This window comes from Otolemur garnettii, unplaced genomic scaffold (genome assembly GCF_000181295.1).
Source record: "Otolemur garnettii isolate 467f Iridium unplaced genomic scaffold, OtoGar3 scaffold00081, whole genome shotgun sequence".
In the NCBI taxonomy this organism is placed as follows: Eukaryota; Metazoa; Chordata; class Mammalia; order Primates; family Galagidae; genus Otolemur; species Otolemur garnettii.
Window position 1 is genome coordinate 2,832,228 of NW_003852476.1, and position 16,115 is coordinate 2,848,342.

A 16,115-nucleotide genomic window follows, 5' to 3' on the forward strand; every position below is an offset into this window, starting at 1 on the left:
TGAGCTATAGGTGCCGAGCCAGGTGGCACATTTCTTAAGCTGACTGAAGCCATCTATGACAAACCCACAACTACTATCATACTGAATGGAGTAAAACTGAAAGCTTTTCCACTTAGAAATGGAACCAGACAAAAATGTCCTCTATCAGCACTATAATTCAACTAGTACTACAAGTTCTAGCCAATGCAATCAGGCAAGAGAAGGATTTACAGGACATCTAAATGAGGACAGAGGAGGTCAACTTCTTGCTTTTCAATGGTGATATGATCTTATACTTAGAAAACCCCGGAGACTCAACCACAAGACTCCTGGAAGTGATCAAGAAATAAAGTAACATCTCAGGGTATAAAATCAATGTCCACAGATTAGTAACCTTTGTATATGCCAATAATGCCCAAGTTGAGAAACTAATCAAAGACACAATTCCCTTCACAGTAACTTTAAAGTAAATTAAATACCTAGGAATACACCTAACAAAAGAGGTGAAGGACTTCTACAAAGAGAATTATGAAACCCTAAAAAAAGAAATAGCAGAAGAAATTAACAAATAGAAGAGCACACCATGCTCCTGGCTGGGAAGAATCAACATTGCTAAAATGTCTATACTTCCCAAAGAAATCTAAAGACTTGACAACTGGGATCTATACAGAACTCAAATTAATCAACAAAAAACAGCAAACAATCCCATCTATCACTGGGTAAGAGACATGAACAGAAACTTCTCTGAAGAAGATAGACAAATGGCTAACAAACACATGAAAAAATGTTCATCCTCCCTGATCATCAGAGAAATGAAAATCAAAACCACCCTGAGATTATCACCTAACCCCTGTAAGAATAGCCCAGTTTACAAGTTCCCAAAGCTGCAGATGCTGGCATGGATGTGGAGAGAGGGGAACACTTTTACACTGTTGGTGGGACTGCAAACTAACACAGCCTCTTTGTAAAGTATGGAGAATCCTCAAGGAACTCAAATTATATCTCCCATTTGACCCTACAATCCCACAACTATGCAGCTACAAGGAAGAAAAAGAAATATTTTATCATAAGGACATATGTACTAGCTTGTTTATCACAGCTCAATTTACAATCGCCAAAATAGGGAAACAACCTAAATGCCCATTAACTCAAGAACGGAGTAACAAATTGATACCACAGTTTACTGCATGTATACCATGCAATAATATTCAGCCATAAAAAAGATGTATTACCCTGGATGGAGTTGAAACACATTCTTCTCAGTAAAGTATCACAAGAATGGAAAAGCAAATATCCAATGTACTCAATACTAATATGAAGCCAGTAGACAATCTAATTCATACCCACAAAAGGAGAAAAATTCATTTCAATTCAAGTTGGAGGGAGGAGGATGAGAGAGGAAAGGGTGGGGCTGGCTGGCTCCCACTTAACAGGCACAATGCAGGGTGTATGGCACACCTTTTGGGTGTGAGACACAATTACAAGAGAGACTCCACCCAACAAATTCAAATATTGGGACTTGGTTGTTTGTACCTTCACATTAACCTGAAATTAAAAGAAAAAATTGCAGCTTGGCACCCATAGCAGTGGTTAGGGCCACATACGCTGGAGCTGGCGGGTTCAAACCCAGCCCAGGCCTGCTAAACAACAATGACAACTACAACAAAAAAATAGCCAGGCATTGTGGTAGGTGCCTGTAGTCCCAGCTACTTGGGAGGCTAAGGCAATAGACTCACTTACGCCCAAGAGTTTGAGGTTTCTATGAGCTGTGACACCACGGCACTCCACTGAGGGCAACATAGTGAGACTCTGTCTCAAAAAATAATAATAATAATAAAAAAGAAAAGATTTTCTTTTCTAAAGAAAACATATGAGAATGCTATATCCAATGCTACAACTGGAAGTAAGATTAAAAAAACACACCTTGATCTCTGACCTTGGGGAAGCAATTAGCCAGTGGCAGATGGATTCAGAGTCAATAAATGTTTCCCTTGGCTGGGTGTCTGTAGCTCAGTGGTTAGGGCACTGGCCACATGCACCAGGGTTGATGGGTTAGAACCCAGTCCAGGCCTGCTAAACAACAACAGCAGCAGAAATAGCTGGGCATTGTGGCAGGCATCCCAGCTACTAGGGAGGCTGAGGCAGGAGAATCCCTTAAGCCCTGGAGTTTGAGGTTGCTGTGAGCTATGATGCTACAGCACTTTACAGAGGGTGACACTGTGAGACTCTGTCTCGATAAAAGAAAAAAAGAAAGAAAAATATTTAATAAATGTCTTCCAGCTGTCTATGTAATGTGATGGTTGTTTTCATCATTTGGCAGGAGCTATCAAAGACTTTATCTCTATAAAGCCACTTAACTATTTGGAAATGTTTTAATTAATCAATCATTCTGTGAGAAGGCAATCACCTGATTTTCATTTGATTCAGAAACTAACATAAGCAAGGTATTGGCCTAGTATTTCCAAGATCTGGTTACTTCTATAGTGTAGAAATGCTCAAAATTCATTCTAAAAACAAAAAACAAAATGCTTATATATTGGTTTCATATTAGTGTATATATATATATAAAACTATATGTCCAGCTTGGCGCCTATAGCTCAGCCACTAGGATGCCAGCCACATACACGAGGACTGGAGGGTTCAAACCCATCTCGGGCCTGCTAAACAACAATGACAACTACAAAACAAAAAAGAAGAAGCAGCAGCAGCAGCCAGGTGTTGTGGTAGGCACCTGTAGTCCCAGCTACTTGGGAGACTGAGGCAAGAGAATCACTTAAGCCCAAGAGTTTGAGGTTGCTGTGAGCTGAGGGCGACATAGTGAGACTTTGCCTCAAACTAAATAAATAAATAAATAAATAAACCAAAAAAATAAAAAAATATATGCCAACAAGAAAGAAAAAACACAAACATACTCTAGAAACGGGGAAGAGAAAGGAGAGGAAGAGGAGGGAGGAGGTAGGGTAATGGGTGTCTCCCCTAACGTACAATGTGAGCGTGTTCAGCACACCCCGGGGTGAAGACTCAACTACAACTTAGACTTGACCTTAGAACTGAAAACAATGTAACCTAAACATCTGTACTCATATTCATTTGTAATAAAAAAGGAAGAAAAGGAGGGAGGGAAGGAGGAAGGAAGGGAGGGAGGGAAGCAGGAAGGAAGGAAGGAAGGAAGGAGGGAGGGAGCTAAAAAAAAAAAGTTTAAATGCTGGGTTATGTTTCAGAAAAACCTAATCTCAAAATGCTCCCCCAACTTTATGACCAGAAAGCATGCTATAATTAGTTGCTTAGTAAAAGCTTGTAGATGTTAAAACTAACTTTAGAGTGAGTAGAAACAGAGAAAGTTAAAATCAGGTTAATTGCTACTGCCTGCCATATTATTTAAATAATTAATTTAAAAGTGTTGGCAGTTAGAAGCATTATGCAAAGCCCTCATTGCCTGATCATTATTATTTTTCCATATATCAAACTAATGTCATATAAAAGCCCCAGCTGCCCACATGCTGCTGTCCAGGGTGGTTGTAATAAAGTACCCCCATTCCTCCTCCCAGTGCGCTGAAAAGGCTCAGGCCCAGGACAGCTGAGAGCTGGGAGGGAAGCCCGTCTCACAATCAATGATACTTAACTCTGGTGCTAGATGCTATGAGGTTCCAAGAAAAAAAGTAAGCAAAATGAGACCGTGCAATGAATGGAAATTAAAAAATACTGACAATAACTGCCAAAAAAAAAAAACCCAGAAAGAAGAAGGGAAGAGGAAAGAGAAGGGAGGGGAAGGGGTGGGCTGAGAGGAGGGAGGGTTTTGGGGGGACCCAACCTAATGTGCATAACACAGTGATACATTTCTATACTATTAAGAATAGAGTATGAATGTTTTTGCCACAACAAATAAATAAGCAAAGAGACGGTTATGTTAATCAGCTAGATGTAAGCGTTCCACATTGTACATCAAATCAGTACACTGTACCTTATAATGATTAATGTACACAGTTATGGTTTAATGAAGAATGTTTTAAAAAATTTAGCTCAATCCACAAACTCATCCACACCATCTATCATCTATTGTCTTTCCAAACACCTTAACATGTCCTATGTTAAAGGAAGACAACAGTTTGCCCATAACCAGAACTGGAACTATTCATCAGAACTCTTATAAATATTCAGAAGAAAGAAAAGAAAAATAAAAAAACAGGGGACACTAAATTCTTTTTAGGCTAGCGCTGATTTTCCTCAGCTCGGCCAGTCCTCTCCCTGCCTTTGGTCCCCGTGAATGCTGTGTTTGTAGTGCTCGGGGCACACCTGCAGGCACAGGTGGCGATGAGGAGGGAGGAGGCTGTTCATCTGGGGTATTCAACCTATTTATACCCTGCCACATGCTAAAAAGACGATTTAGGGCTTCTAACAAAAATAGATACAATATAACAGGATAAAAATAAATTGAAAACTCAGAAAATAAGTACATTTACAACCTACTAAAATCCTAAGTTTGTTGAATCCTTTGCCCACAGGCCTATAGATAGATTTTCTCCCCTAGAAATCCCCAACCACTACAAATCTGCATGTAACTAACAGTTCCACTGGAAAGATTTAAGAAGAAATAATATCTTAGACTTGAAAGGCACCCTTTTCTGCAGACAGGATTTCCTCCACGTGTTCACCCCTGCAAGGCAGGAGAGACAGGGATCATTATCTCCACCATAAACTCTTGCACTGTGACGTCTTCTCTAATGTGAAAAAAGAGGTCTGCACCCAAGTCTTTGCTCCTCCTATCTAGGAAAAATAACTCTATTCTTTCCAAAGAAAACGTGAATGGTATGACTCTCTAATCCAGAAACCCTGAGTACCACCTTCGGGACGGGATGACTCCCAAGCACGTGGCCGATACCCACCCCAGGGAACACAGGAGAGATTCTTACTCATCCTAGATACAGGTATCTGGTCACAGACCTCCACGGTCCAGACATGGGAGTCCGTAATGTGACCAGGCGCTCCCTGCGGAAATTAAATCATGAATTTTACTTTGTTTCATCACTTTGTTCATGTGACTGTAAAAAAGCAGGACATTTTTAAGACACACTAATCTATCACACAAAAGGTCTTAACAACAACACAAATCTTTACTAACAGAGATTCCATTCCTAAGACACAGAAATACTTCTCAAAACCCTCTTTCCCACACGTAAATAGACACTGCCTTCCCCAGGGCGACAAACAGCAGAGTCAGTTGAGAGCAGCTGTTTTCTAGGGTTAGGACCCAGGCGTGGGCAGTTTTTACAGCTCCCTGGGAAGTCTGAGAAACTGATTCCAATGTGCGGCCAAGATGAGAACACCGGCCTGGGGCCTTCAGCCCATCTGCAGCCTCTCTTTGCACTGGTTACCATAGACTAAGGTCTATTCCCTCCCTCTTGTCCCATGCACATATTTAACTGTGTTAGCCCTGGCAGCTTCCCGACCAAGCCTTAAATCCATAGCTTCACATTATATATGAAAATACACTGACATTTGTTGCTGCAAGGAGTCACTTGAAATCTTACACTTCCCACTGCTTTCTGTGAAGCGTCTTTCTCAACACCATGTGTCACGCTATATTAAGCCCTCACTCTTAACAATGTGATGGGCTATAAATGAATAAGGAGGACGAGGGGAAGAGAGCGAGTGCTGCACGCTCAGGCTGAGAGCCGGACTCGCTCCGTCCAGGGCTGTGTCCACAGACCCCGCCCACCACACACAGGGGGCAGCTCACGCTGCCTCCCTGCCCCGTCTCAGACACATTTGCGTTGTGTTCCTCACCCTTTCCTCTCACCTTGAATGAGCCTGATAAATTAACCCCTTTGAGAGCAGAATGAATGATAACATCCTAATGAGTTATCCTGCCAAGATAGCAGTTCTACATTCTTCTAAGGCCCTCTGAAGATGCATTATCTCCATGCAACGGAAGGCTCTAATGTAGAAAGTAGGCACCATGTGAGGACAGCAAGGGTGACAGAAATGGGGGATCGGGTAATGCACCCCAAAGTCACCCCCACAGTAGGCTCTGCCCACTCACAGCAAGTCTGGGCGGTCAGTGAGGACCCCATTCCCTCTGTGAAATCGCTTGGCCCCTGACCTCACATCTACGGGCCACTGTCTACTCTGTGGTCATTTATCTCTCTGTTCATCAGCCTCTCACTATTTTCACAGCATACACTTAGTAGGTGCTCAAGGAATGTCCGGTAAAAAAAAAAAAAATAGCTACATGAGCAATCTCCATTCCTCTGTGTTTCACAAACATCCCTAAACCAAAAAGTGAATATTGTGCTTTTTAAAGATTTCCAGAGAAAAATATTCTAATTCCTCAATCAAGTATCCATTCCAGTGTTAGATGCAGGCTTTCAAAAAAAAAGTAAAGATATCTATAATAATTCTTCAACTAACTAACTGATAATCTTTTGGAGCTTTATCCATCTGGAACAACAAGCAAACTCTAAAGCAGCCAAAAACAGTTTCTTCCTGAAGAAGAACATGGAACAAGGCCACCCTCATGCTCCCATCAAAGCTCATGAACTCAAAACATATTTAAAATAAAGGTTTTAATTTAACAAGACTGATCAGAGGGCTCTCAGAGGAGAGAAGAGACACAGATGAGTATCAGCACAGAAACCAGGACTGCCTGCCACCCAATCCATCCATCCCCTTGGAAAAGATGCTTCAGAAATGGGCAGGTGACCTAATCCCTACCTATCAGGAGCAAGATAAATTCTCTTTGGGGTGGGGGTGAGACACAGTCTCACTTTGTCACCCTTGGTAGACTGCTGTGGCATCACAGCTCACAGCAACCTCAAACTCTTGGGCTCAAGCAATCCTCTTGCCTCAGCCTCCTGAGTAGCTGGGACTATGGGCACACACCACAACGCCCAGCAGGGTCTCACTCTTGTTCAGGTTGGTCTCCAATTCTTGAGCTCAAGCAGTCTACCTGCCTTAGCCTCCCAGAGTGCTAGGATTATAGGCATGAGCCACTGTGCCTGGCCTCCTCCCCCTTAAGAAAGAAAAGATAGCCACTGTCTTCTCTCCCCTGACAAGGTCTTATCTGGCTGTGACACTGAAAAGGCTGCAGATATGGCAGTGACACATATGCCAGCCTGAGGCCCAGGCAGCACACCAAGGGTGGCAGCACAACAGACAAAAAACCTGAGTCACTGATGGCTAAGCTAGAGAGTCAACAGACCCTAAGCTCTAGCTCTGGACTTTTTGTTCCGAGAAGAAGAAGCGTACTTGTTTACTCTTTAAACCAACTTGAGTCAGGAAAAGAGAAAAGCCATCACCAGGTAGTAATTATATTGTAAATGTTTAAACATTAAATGGATGTGTTGACTCGACTCTGGTCATGTTGATTTGAAGAGGATCACAGCAACCAGTCAAGAAGGAGGGTGGTCACAGTGCCACACTCTGCACAGGTTCCCACCAGTAAATTTGAAAATTAACTTGTTAGATCAGAGAAGAAACTGATTCTGTGTGTGTGAGTGGACAGCCTCCCATATGCCACCAGCATTTTACCAACCAGCGGGACCACCCCAGTCAAAACGTGCGGCTTGTACTCCTGAATCCCTCTGTCCTGACAACGAACCACCCTCCCCATAGTCGCACTCCCTTCCCAGCAACAAGATCAAGAAACTAAGCTCCTTGGGGGGGGGGGGGTAAAAGTTTAAAAAAGAGGAAAAAAAAAAGAAAGAAAGAAAGGAAACCAAGCTCCCTTCCTCCAGCGCTTTAGAGGCAACTTAGAGGCAGCATGTGTGAAAACAGAAGTTCAGGGGATTGGAGGCCAGGAATCTGCTGCTTTGCCTGAGAAAGTCAGCTACGTTTTCTGCTCTTGTTATTCCACAGGAAATGAGAAAATAATCTATTCAAAGACTTTGGATTATTTTTAGCCCACTACCCACCCCAATCTGTTCATTTTTAAAATTTTACATGGGTTTTAGCATTCACTTTGGAATACTGCTCATATTATACAATTGCAGGTGATATATAACCTATAAATAAAATAACCTATTTAAAAATAGAAATAAAGAGAATGACCAATTAGAGTGTTATTTTATTAAATCAGATTTTTTGAAGGATATTAGTGTCTGCATGTTTGTTGATTCATTATAAAAAGCTAACTTAATTTGATGAGTTTACATTCTTTTTTTTTTTAGAGAAAGAGAGTTTCACTCTATCACCCTCGGTAGAGCTGTGGCATCACAGCTCACAGCAACCTCCAACTCCTAGGCTTAAGCAATTCTCTTTCCTCAGCCTCCCCAGTACCCTGCCAGAATGCCTGGCTTTTTTTTTTTTTTTTTGCAGTTTGGCCAGGGGCAGATTCGAACCCATCACCCTCAGTATATAGGGCTGGCGCCCCACCCACTGAGCCACAGGTGCCCCAAGTTTACATTCTGAGCATAGCTGCCCTGCAGTTCAGCTTTCAAAATGAAGCTGGCTCATCGCATACTTAATGAGAGCTGTATGTGTTTCCTATAGCTGCTGCAATAAATCACCACAAATTTGGCGGCTTAAACCACCACCACTTTATTATCCTACTGCTCTGGAGGTCAGAAATCTGAAATGGGTGTCACTGAGCTGGAATCAAGATGTTGGCAAGCCTGCATTCCTTCTAGATGCCACAGGGAAAGATCCACTTCTTTGTTTTTCCAGCATCTAGGCTGCCAGCATTTCTTGTCATTACATCTATTTCATCTCTGATCCTTCTACTTCCCTCATAAGAACGTTTGTGATTATAATGGGCCCACCTAGACAATCCAGAATAATCTCCCATCCCTATCAAAAGTTTATTTCTTTGTTTTTTCTGCAGCCTCCAACTCCTGGGCTGAAGGGATCCTCCTCCCTCAGCCTCCCAAGTAGCTGGGACTACAGACACACACCACCTATGCCCAGCTAAATTTTTTTATTTTTTGTAGAAACAAGGTCTCACTATATAATTCACACTGCTCTCTAACCCCTCACCTCAAGCATTCCTCCCAATGTGCTGGGATTATAGACGTGAGCCACCTCACCCTGCCTCTATCTAAAGATTCTTAATTAATGAGATCATGTAAGGTAACTTATTCACAGGTTCCAGAGATTAAGACACAAGCACATCTAGGGAGTCAGTATTTTACCTACCAAAGAAATCCATCACAAGCAGGGGAGGTTTTCCCCTATTTCATGTGATCTTAAAGTATTTGGGAAACTGTACCAATTAACATTGACCCAGGAGTTATTGATTTTGAGTTACTAGGAGATACTCTTGTCCTTGCATTAGACAGTGGGTTGGCTGATAAAATTCTAGACCCAGACAACAAACATAAGCGAACAGCCTGAAACATGGGCTCCTTGCTTTTATTTCCAGGAAAACCCTCAATGCTAGAAACATGTTGACAGAATAGATTTGTCAGGAAAATAAAGTGACTGCAAAAGGTAAGAGACCCCTAGGACAAAGTAAATTATCACAATGGAAGGAAAATCTGCTATTTTTTAAAAATCTCAAGACCTAGGAAAGTCGCTTTTAAAAGCATAACAAATCACTCAGCCATGCCTGGGAATGGAAACCAGGAGGCAGGACAGGAGGAGGACAGGGCTGTCTGTCCTGAGCCTCAGGCCCAATAAGCTTTAACATGGAACTGCTTAATAATAAGGGGTCTTTGCATGTTGTATTTTATTCCATTCACTTCAAAGCTGCACATGGAGAACAGGAGCACATCAACTTAGTGTTAACTTCTTCACAGACCACTGTTCAGATTATTTTGAGTGTGTTTATAAAATTTGGTATCACAATGTTTTGATAACTTTATAAGCTTTAATCAGTTTCATTCGACGTGTTTTTAAAGCAATCAATGCCCAATACGTGTTGAATTTGGCCAGAAAATAACTGAGTAAATGCTGCCTGTGCCCTGGAAGCCCACCCCCCTCCTCCCCTTGCCATACGCAGACTCCATGGGAATTCCATCTGCGTGGCAACTACCACCTTTGCACCAACCTGCAGCGTGATAACCCCACAGTTATATCCAGAGCAAAGTCCCAGACCAACTTCTCCCAAATTTCAGTGAAATACCACCCAAACCAACAATTTTACTAGTTTGTCTGACTCTTACACCTAAAGGTATAAATGGGTCCAGCTCTTAAAGAGAATTGTAGAGAGTGAATTTATTTGGAGAAGAGGTCACTTCAATCAGGTCAGGAGAGTGAGGACTGCAGGAGTCACTCGCAGCTTAACGGCACCTCCCCCTGACTGGAGCAGGGGCAGACCGGGCCTTCTGTGCCGGCCAGGAGGGAGAGCTGAGCTGGGGGTCAGCCTGCATCCTCCAGCTCCTCTCGGAACACGAGGTGGTCTGAACCCTGTGCTGCTGAAATGAAAGTGTGTCTGACAAGGTAATGCAGCATGAGAGTCAAGACACAAGTTGGGGACTGCCGACTGCCCCCATGAAAGCCGGAGAATTTCCCCTTGGGAATAAACTCTGCACAGACAGAGAGGGACAAAATGCGATCGTTCCCCAGCCCAGTCCACTCGTGCATCTGGCTCAGCACACGGACTACTCACTCCTCCCTCCCACCATTGGAAGAATCCCTACAGCCTGTAACTGTCTTCCAGCTGGGAAGGAAACACAGCTCATTTTTAAATCAGGCAACCATGTCCCTGACGGGCAGCAGGAACCCGGAGCCTGGCTGTTTACCTAGGGTGACCAGATTTTAACATCTGTAAGGCGGGACAACTTGGCGGGGGGAGGGACGGGGACCGGGCAGGGGACGAACATTATAAAATTAACAAAAATAATATAAAATTCATATTCTGGTGAAATAGCCACATGGCAGCCGAAAACCGTATATTCCCTTCTTGTTCTCCTGCCCGTTCGTGCATTCTTTCCAAAAATCGGGACTTTTTTAAAATGCTGCGGGACACAGGACAAATTGTTCAAAAGCGGGACTGTCCTGCCAAAAGCGGGACGTCTGGTCACCCTATGTTTACTACATCGTGGAGCGGCAATTTTCTGAAGAAACTGTTCATGTCACTGAGTGACTCGTGAATCCAGCCCAGGCTTGCTAAACAACAACGACAACTACAACCAAAAAAATAGTCGGGCGTTATGGCCGGCACCTGTAGTCCCAGCTACTTGGGAAGCTGAGGCAAGAGAATAGCTGAAGCCCAAGAGTTTGAGGTTGCTGTGAGCTGTGATGCCACAGCACTCTACTGAGGGTGACAAAGTAAGACTCTGTCTCAAAATAATAATAATAATGATAATAATGGATAGCTTTTCCCCAAACGAACCACCCATAAGTACAGAAAGTCTATCTTGGGCTCAACACCATGGCTCATGCCTGTAAACCTAGCATTTTGGGAGACTGAGGCAGGAGGATCGTTTGAGCCCAGGAATTGGAGGCTGTGGTGAGCTATGATTGCACCATTATACTCCAGGTCCAACAACAGGGTGAGACCCTGTCTGGAAAGAAAAAAAAAGAAAATCCATTTTGCTTCCCAACAGATGCCAATTAAAAAAAGTTGTCACTTTAGAAAAAAATAAAAGGAGGGGAGGGAAGAGAGAAAAGAAGCAGACTCCTCTCACCCAGGCCTTGGTTCTGCTGTTCCCACTCAATGGCGTCTGGCACCTGGTAGGTGGCTCCCTCCAGCAGGCCCATGCTGCCCTGCTCGGTATCAGGCTCTTGGGATGTGACACCAGGGAGCGTGAACCCCGGCAGCTCCGCAGCGCCGTCCAAACCCTCACCCAGGGAGTCCGCATCTTTATCCTCCTCATCTTCTTCCTCATCCTCCTCTTCTTCATCTTCATCTTCTTCATCCTCTTCATCCTCATCCTCCTCTCCCTCTAGGCAAAAAAAAAAACCAAAGGGCAACATGAAGACACACAGCAAGTGCACGATCCAACAAGCAGATCCTTTGAAATCTTCCAAACCCTGCAAAATAATGAGGACCTTCTAAAACAAGTTCTCATAACCCAAGTCAGACAGGGCTCTGTGACCACTGTGTGTCCCATATTCTGAACTGTCTAAACCACAGCTGTGTCAGACACACATCATACACTACGTTTATTGGGAGTCAAAGGTGAGGTAACATGGGTTGTTATTAAGATGTTTGTATTTACTGCAGGGCAGGAAACATCCCCATTCCTGTTTCTGGGGGTCACGAGGGGGTTATCAGAAAAGACCCCAATACACTAACAGAACTCAGAAAGAGTCGTTCCACTTGCTTTGTATCTCCTAATGTTAAAAATTCATTATTTTGGCATTTTTTCCTTCTGTTCTCCCACAGCAGCGAGCAGAACCCACAATAACACCAGGTGCCAGACACCCAGACTCACTCTTGGAGCCTGTTCTCCCTGTAGAGAGACTAGAGACAATCACAGCAACGTCTCCAAATCCAACTGGGAAGTGGGACACAAAAGAGGACAGAGAAGCAACACACAAAGAAATTATGATGATCGCGTTAAGAGTTAACATTTACAACTCATCATTTTCTATGCTCCAAGTGCAGTGGATTTAAGGAAGATAGGATCCCCAATTTCTCTTTGCTTTACCAATTTTAGCTTACTAGGAATATCTTGAGGCCCCACCCTCACCATGGGTGCAGCCTAAGGGCCCAGAGTTCACAGAAGGCCTCCCTTTGGCCTCTCACCTGGGCTCTCAGCCCAGCAGTGACTGCGACAGGGAATCCTTGTCACAGCGTGGAGAAGGGAGGGAAGAAGGACCAGCTGAGCCACACGGGAACTCTGAGACTCCTTTCCTACCTCTACACAACTTCTTCCACGCATGCTCTTTACCTCTATCATTCAGAGGTTTTTAAAATATTACTTTTAAGCTCTTTTTAGTCATATATGTCCTGTAATATTGAAGGATTAGTACTTGTCACTATTCAAAAAATACAACAGACATTTACTGAGCCCCTCACAGGTGCTGTTCTAGGCAAGGGACAGAGCGAGGATGTCTTTGCCTTCACAGCCCACATGCCCCTCGGGAGATGCATGACAGCCAACAGACCCACCAGGGATGGGAGACACTCAGATCAGGGCTGGCAAGAAGGCAGAAGATGCCAGGCACTGTTTCGTTAAACAGAATGATTAAGGAAAGCATTTCTGCTTAGGAAAAGATTGACCAGAAACCACACCAAAATAGTCATTCTCTTGCTTAATTTAGGTCAGTGTCTATAGCAAAGCATTCCCAAAGGAGGGCGAGCAAGGGCAAAGCCTTGAGGTAGGCATGAGCATGCAATGAGAACAGCTGAGAAGACGGAGCTGGGGGGCAGGGAGGGACAGAGAGAGTTTAGGGAATAAGGGAGGAGAAAGGAGCAGGAGCCGGGTCTGACTTGGAGAAATGACCCTGGCTAAAGGATGAAGAACAGAGCAAGAGACAAAACAGAAAGATGCATGAGGCGGCTGTTTAAACCCAGGCTGAGGGTGATGCTTGTGTAGTCCAGGAAGAAGAGAGAGATGGTTGGATTGGGATGGAATTTGAAGGTAGAGCCCTGCTGGTAATGATGATGGGAGGTGTGGGAGGAAGACCCCCCCCCATCTTACTGAAAATTGAAACTAAATGACAAAGAGCGAGATCCAGAACTTTATTTGAGCTACAGTAATTCAGTGGTTGTCAAATGGAAATGCTGGAAGCCTAGGGAAGGTCAGAGCTGGAGATCAATAATATTTAAACCTTGAGACTGGGTGAGATCATCAGGAAGCTGAATGCAGGTAGGAAGGTAAGGGGTCCAGCCCACAGCCTGGGCCACCTGCCCTTGGAGGGTGGCCAGCAGAGGGAGATCCAACCCAAGACACAGAGGAGTGACCAGAAACAACTGAGGACAACCAAGAAGAGGGCGGCGTCAGGGAAGACAGGAAGGAGGCTGCTTCTAGAGGGGTAAGAGACTGAGAGAGCGTCTCTCTGGCTTTGACATTGGGAGGGCACTGGTGACCTGGACAAAAGTTGCATTCAAGGAATGATAGGGGCAAAAGTCAGGTTGAAGTGGTTCAATAGAAAATTAGGACAGAAGGTCCAGCAAATATAGAAAATTCTTACCAGAAATTTGGCTGAAAAGAACAGGGACATTAAGGTACAGGTGGAGAGAGAGATGGGGTCATGGGTAGGTTCTTAAAATAGGAGATGCCAGACCTGCTAGTAAATTGATGGGTATGATCTGGCAGGGAGGGGCACCTGACCATTCTGGAGAAAGGGAAGGGGCTGGAGTGACATCCAGGGAGACTCAGCATTGTAGAGCAGCTGTGCACCTGCACTCAGGCCGCAGACACCATTACAGCTGTGTGGTTTGGGTCAAGGCCTGAACTGTGCTGGGTCTGGGCTTCCTCATCAATGGAACTGATATTACTCCCACCTCCCCCAAGCTGCTGTAAGGATGACATCAGTTAACACAGAAGGCACTTAGAACTGAACCTGGCACACAGGCAAGACTGTACACGGTGAGTTTCTTCACAGTCACAGAGAGAGGATGGGATCCAGAGCACAGGTAGCTCAGATACACGCCCTCCCCCGGGGCAGGCTCAGAGCAGGCAGGGGGCGGAAGTGATGGTGGGAATATGTGAGAGCTAGCTCATATTTATTTTCTCAGTCAAAGAAAAACCTGGAAAGGAAAAGAGAAATGTTGGTGGTTTGAGGCGAGAGGAGAAAGTGTGAAAAGTCGTCTTGGAAAGTGAGTGAGAGAATTTTTCAAGGAAAATGTAGTAGGACTGCCCGGCGACCCTACAGGCCCACTTAAGACGTGCCATCCTAGATTTAAGGCGAGGCCTGTTGAGACGGTGGGTTTCCCTTCAGCCGTACTCAGCGGCTTGAGTGCACGGCGGAGAGCTGAGTGGGCAGGAGACTGAAGGAGCAGCAAGCTTTGCCGGGGAAGCTCTCTCTGGTGTGTGGGGGCTGAGAGAGGGTAAGGAAGGGGCCAGCTGTGTGTGGAGGAGAAATTGTTATCAAGACAGACCAGGGATTCTAATTAAAGAGAAGGCGAGGAGGTGGCTGCACAGAGGGAGAATGATGGGGTAACTCGTCAGAACTATTGGAGGATTTCCACCGCTTGTTTAAAACTCTGGACAGGCTGGCTCTTTCCTCCTCCTCTTGGAGGGGTATGGAGAGGGGGCACCCCCAGCATGGCCCCAAGGGCACCCACAGTCTGCCCCTTCGTAAGGTAGCTGTCACTCACAAGTGCCCAAGTCTGTGCTAGAAAATGGAACAAGGGCCAGAAGAAAGTCGCAGGAGCGGAGTGAGGAGGAATTTCCAAGTCAGGTTAGGACCATGAGGCCGCCAGGCCAGGGCAGAAGGAAGGACAGGCAGATAGATGTCTAGGGGGGGAGCCAAAGATGTCAACCAGGAAGACTGAGCTCTGGGACACCAACACCCATATCCCCTGCACTGAGAAGTGGGGACCTCGCCAGGCCACCAAGGTGACAGAGTGCTTGGCCATGCTCTGTAGGATTTCCTGGTTAAAGATCTGGAAAAGAGTAACACCTGCCTGCAGTGCTGGTCAGAGCCACCCACTGCGGGGCTCGGTCATGACGGAACCAGGCAAGACGCTGTTTACAGATTAGGACCAGCCCTCCAAGAACTTGAAATGGAAACACAGAGTGGATTCTATCACAGGTTGGGTGCAGAAGCAGCTGGCAGCCTTGTTCTGCGAAGCAACACTTATATTCCCATCTGAATGGCAAAACCAAAGCAGATGACACAGAGCCCTCAGGAGAGGAGCAAGCAGAGGACAGGGCACCCAAGGAGTGATGCGGAAGGGAGCGTCTGTCTGGAGGCAGTGGCAGAACCGTGGGATGAACAACCCTGTAGCCGTGGCTCAGCTCAGCCCAACCTTACATCACAGAAGAGCCTCGCCAGAGAAGGGAACCCTTCACCTTCCAGGAAGGTGACAGGAGTTAGAAACCATAACAAGTCGTTTCTCATTCAAAAGAAAGGATACTTCTAAAATTCTTTCGTTTGTTTGTCTTTTTATAACTTTGGAGATTTTAAACCCCCCCCCAAAAAAAATCCCAATTTGTTTTTCCTGCCCCACCAGGTAGCCAGAAAAGAAACACCAGCGAGGAGTGTGGAGCGCCTGAGGCAAAGAACAAGGAGAAGCCAGCACTAACGAGAGAGGGGGCGGGGCGGAGACCCGGCAGGCCTGGGTGGGGCGGGGAGGGGCGGGG

General features: G+C 45.1%; 1 protein-coding gene across 1 annotated transcript in view; it reads right to left on the bottom strand.

The window, feature by feature from the left end:
- CUNH14orf37 (chromosome unknown C14orf37 homolog) overlaps positions 1–16,115 on the bottom strand; it is a 128,155-nt gene that overhangs the window by 75,385 nt on the left and 36,655 nt on the right. Inside the window, exon 4 of the mRNA XM_003794410.3 lies at positions 11,544–11,801. Within this exon, the coding sequence (XP_003794458.1) occupies positions 11,544–11,801 (258 nt within the window). The remainder of the gene's footprint in view (positions 1–11,543; positions 11,802–16,115) is intronic.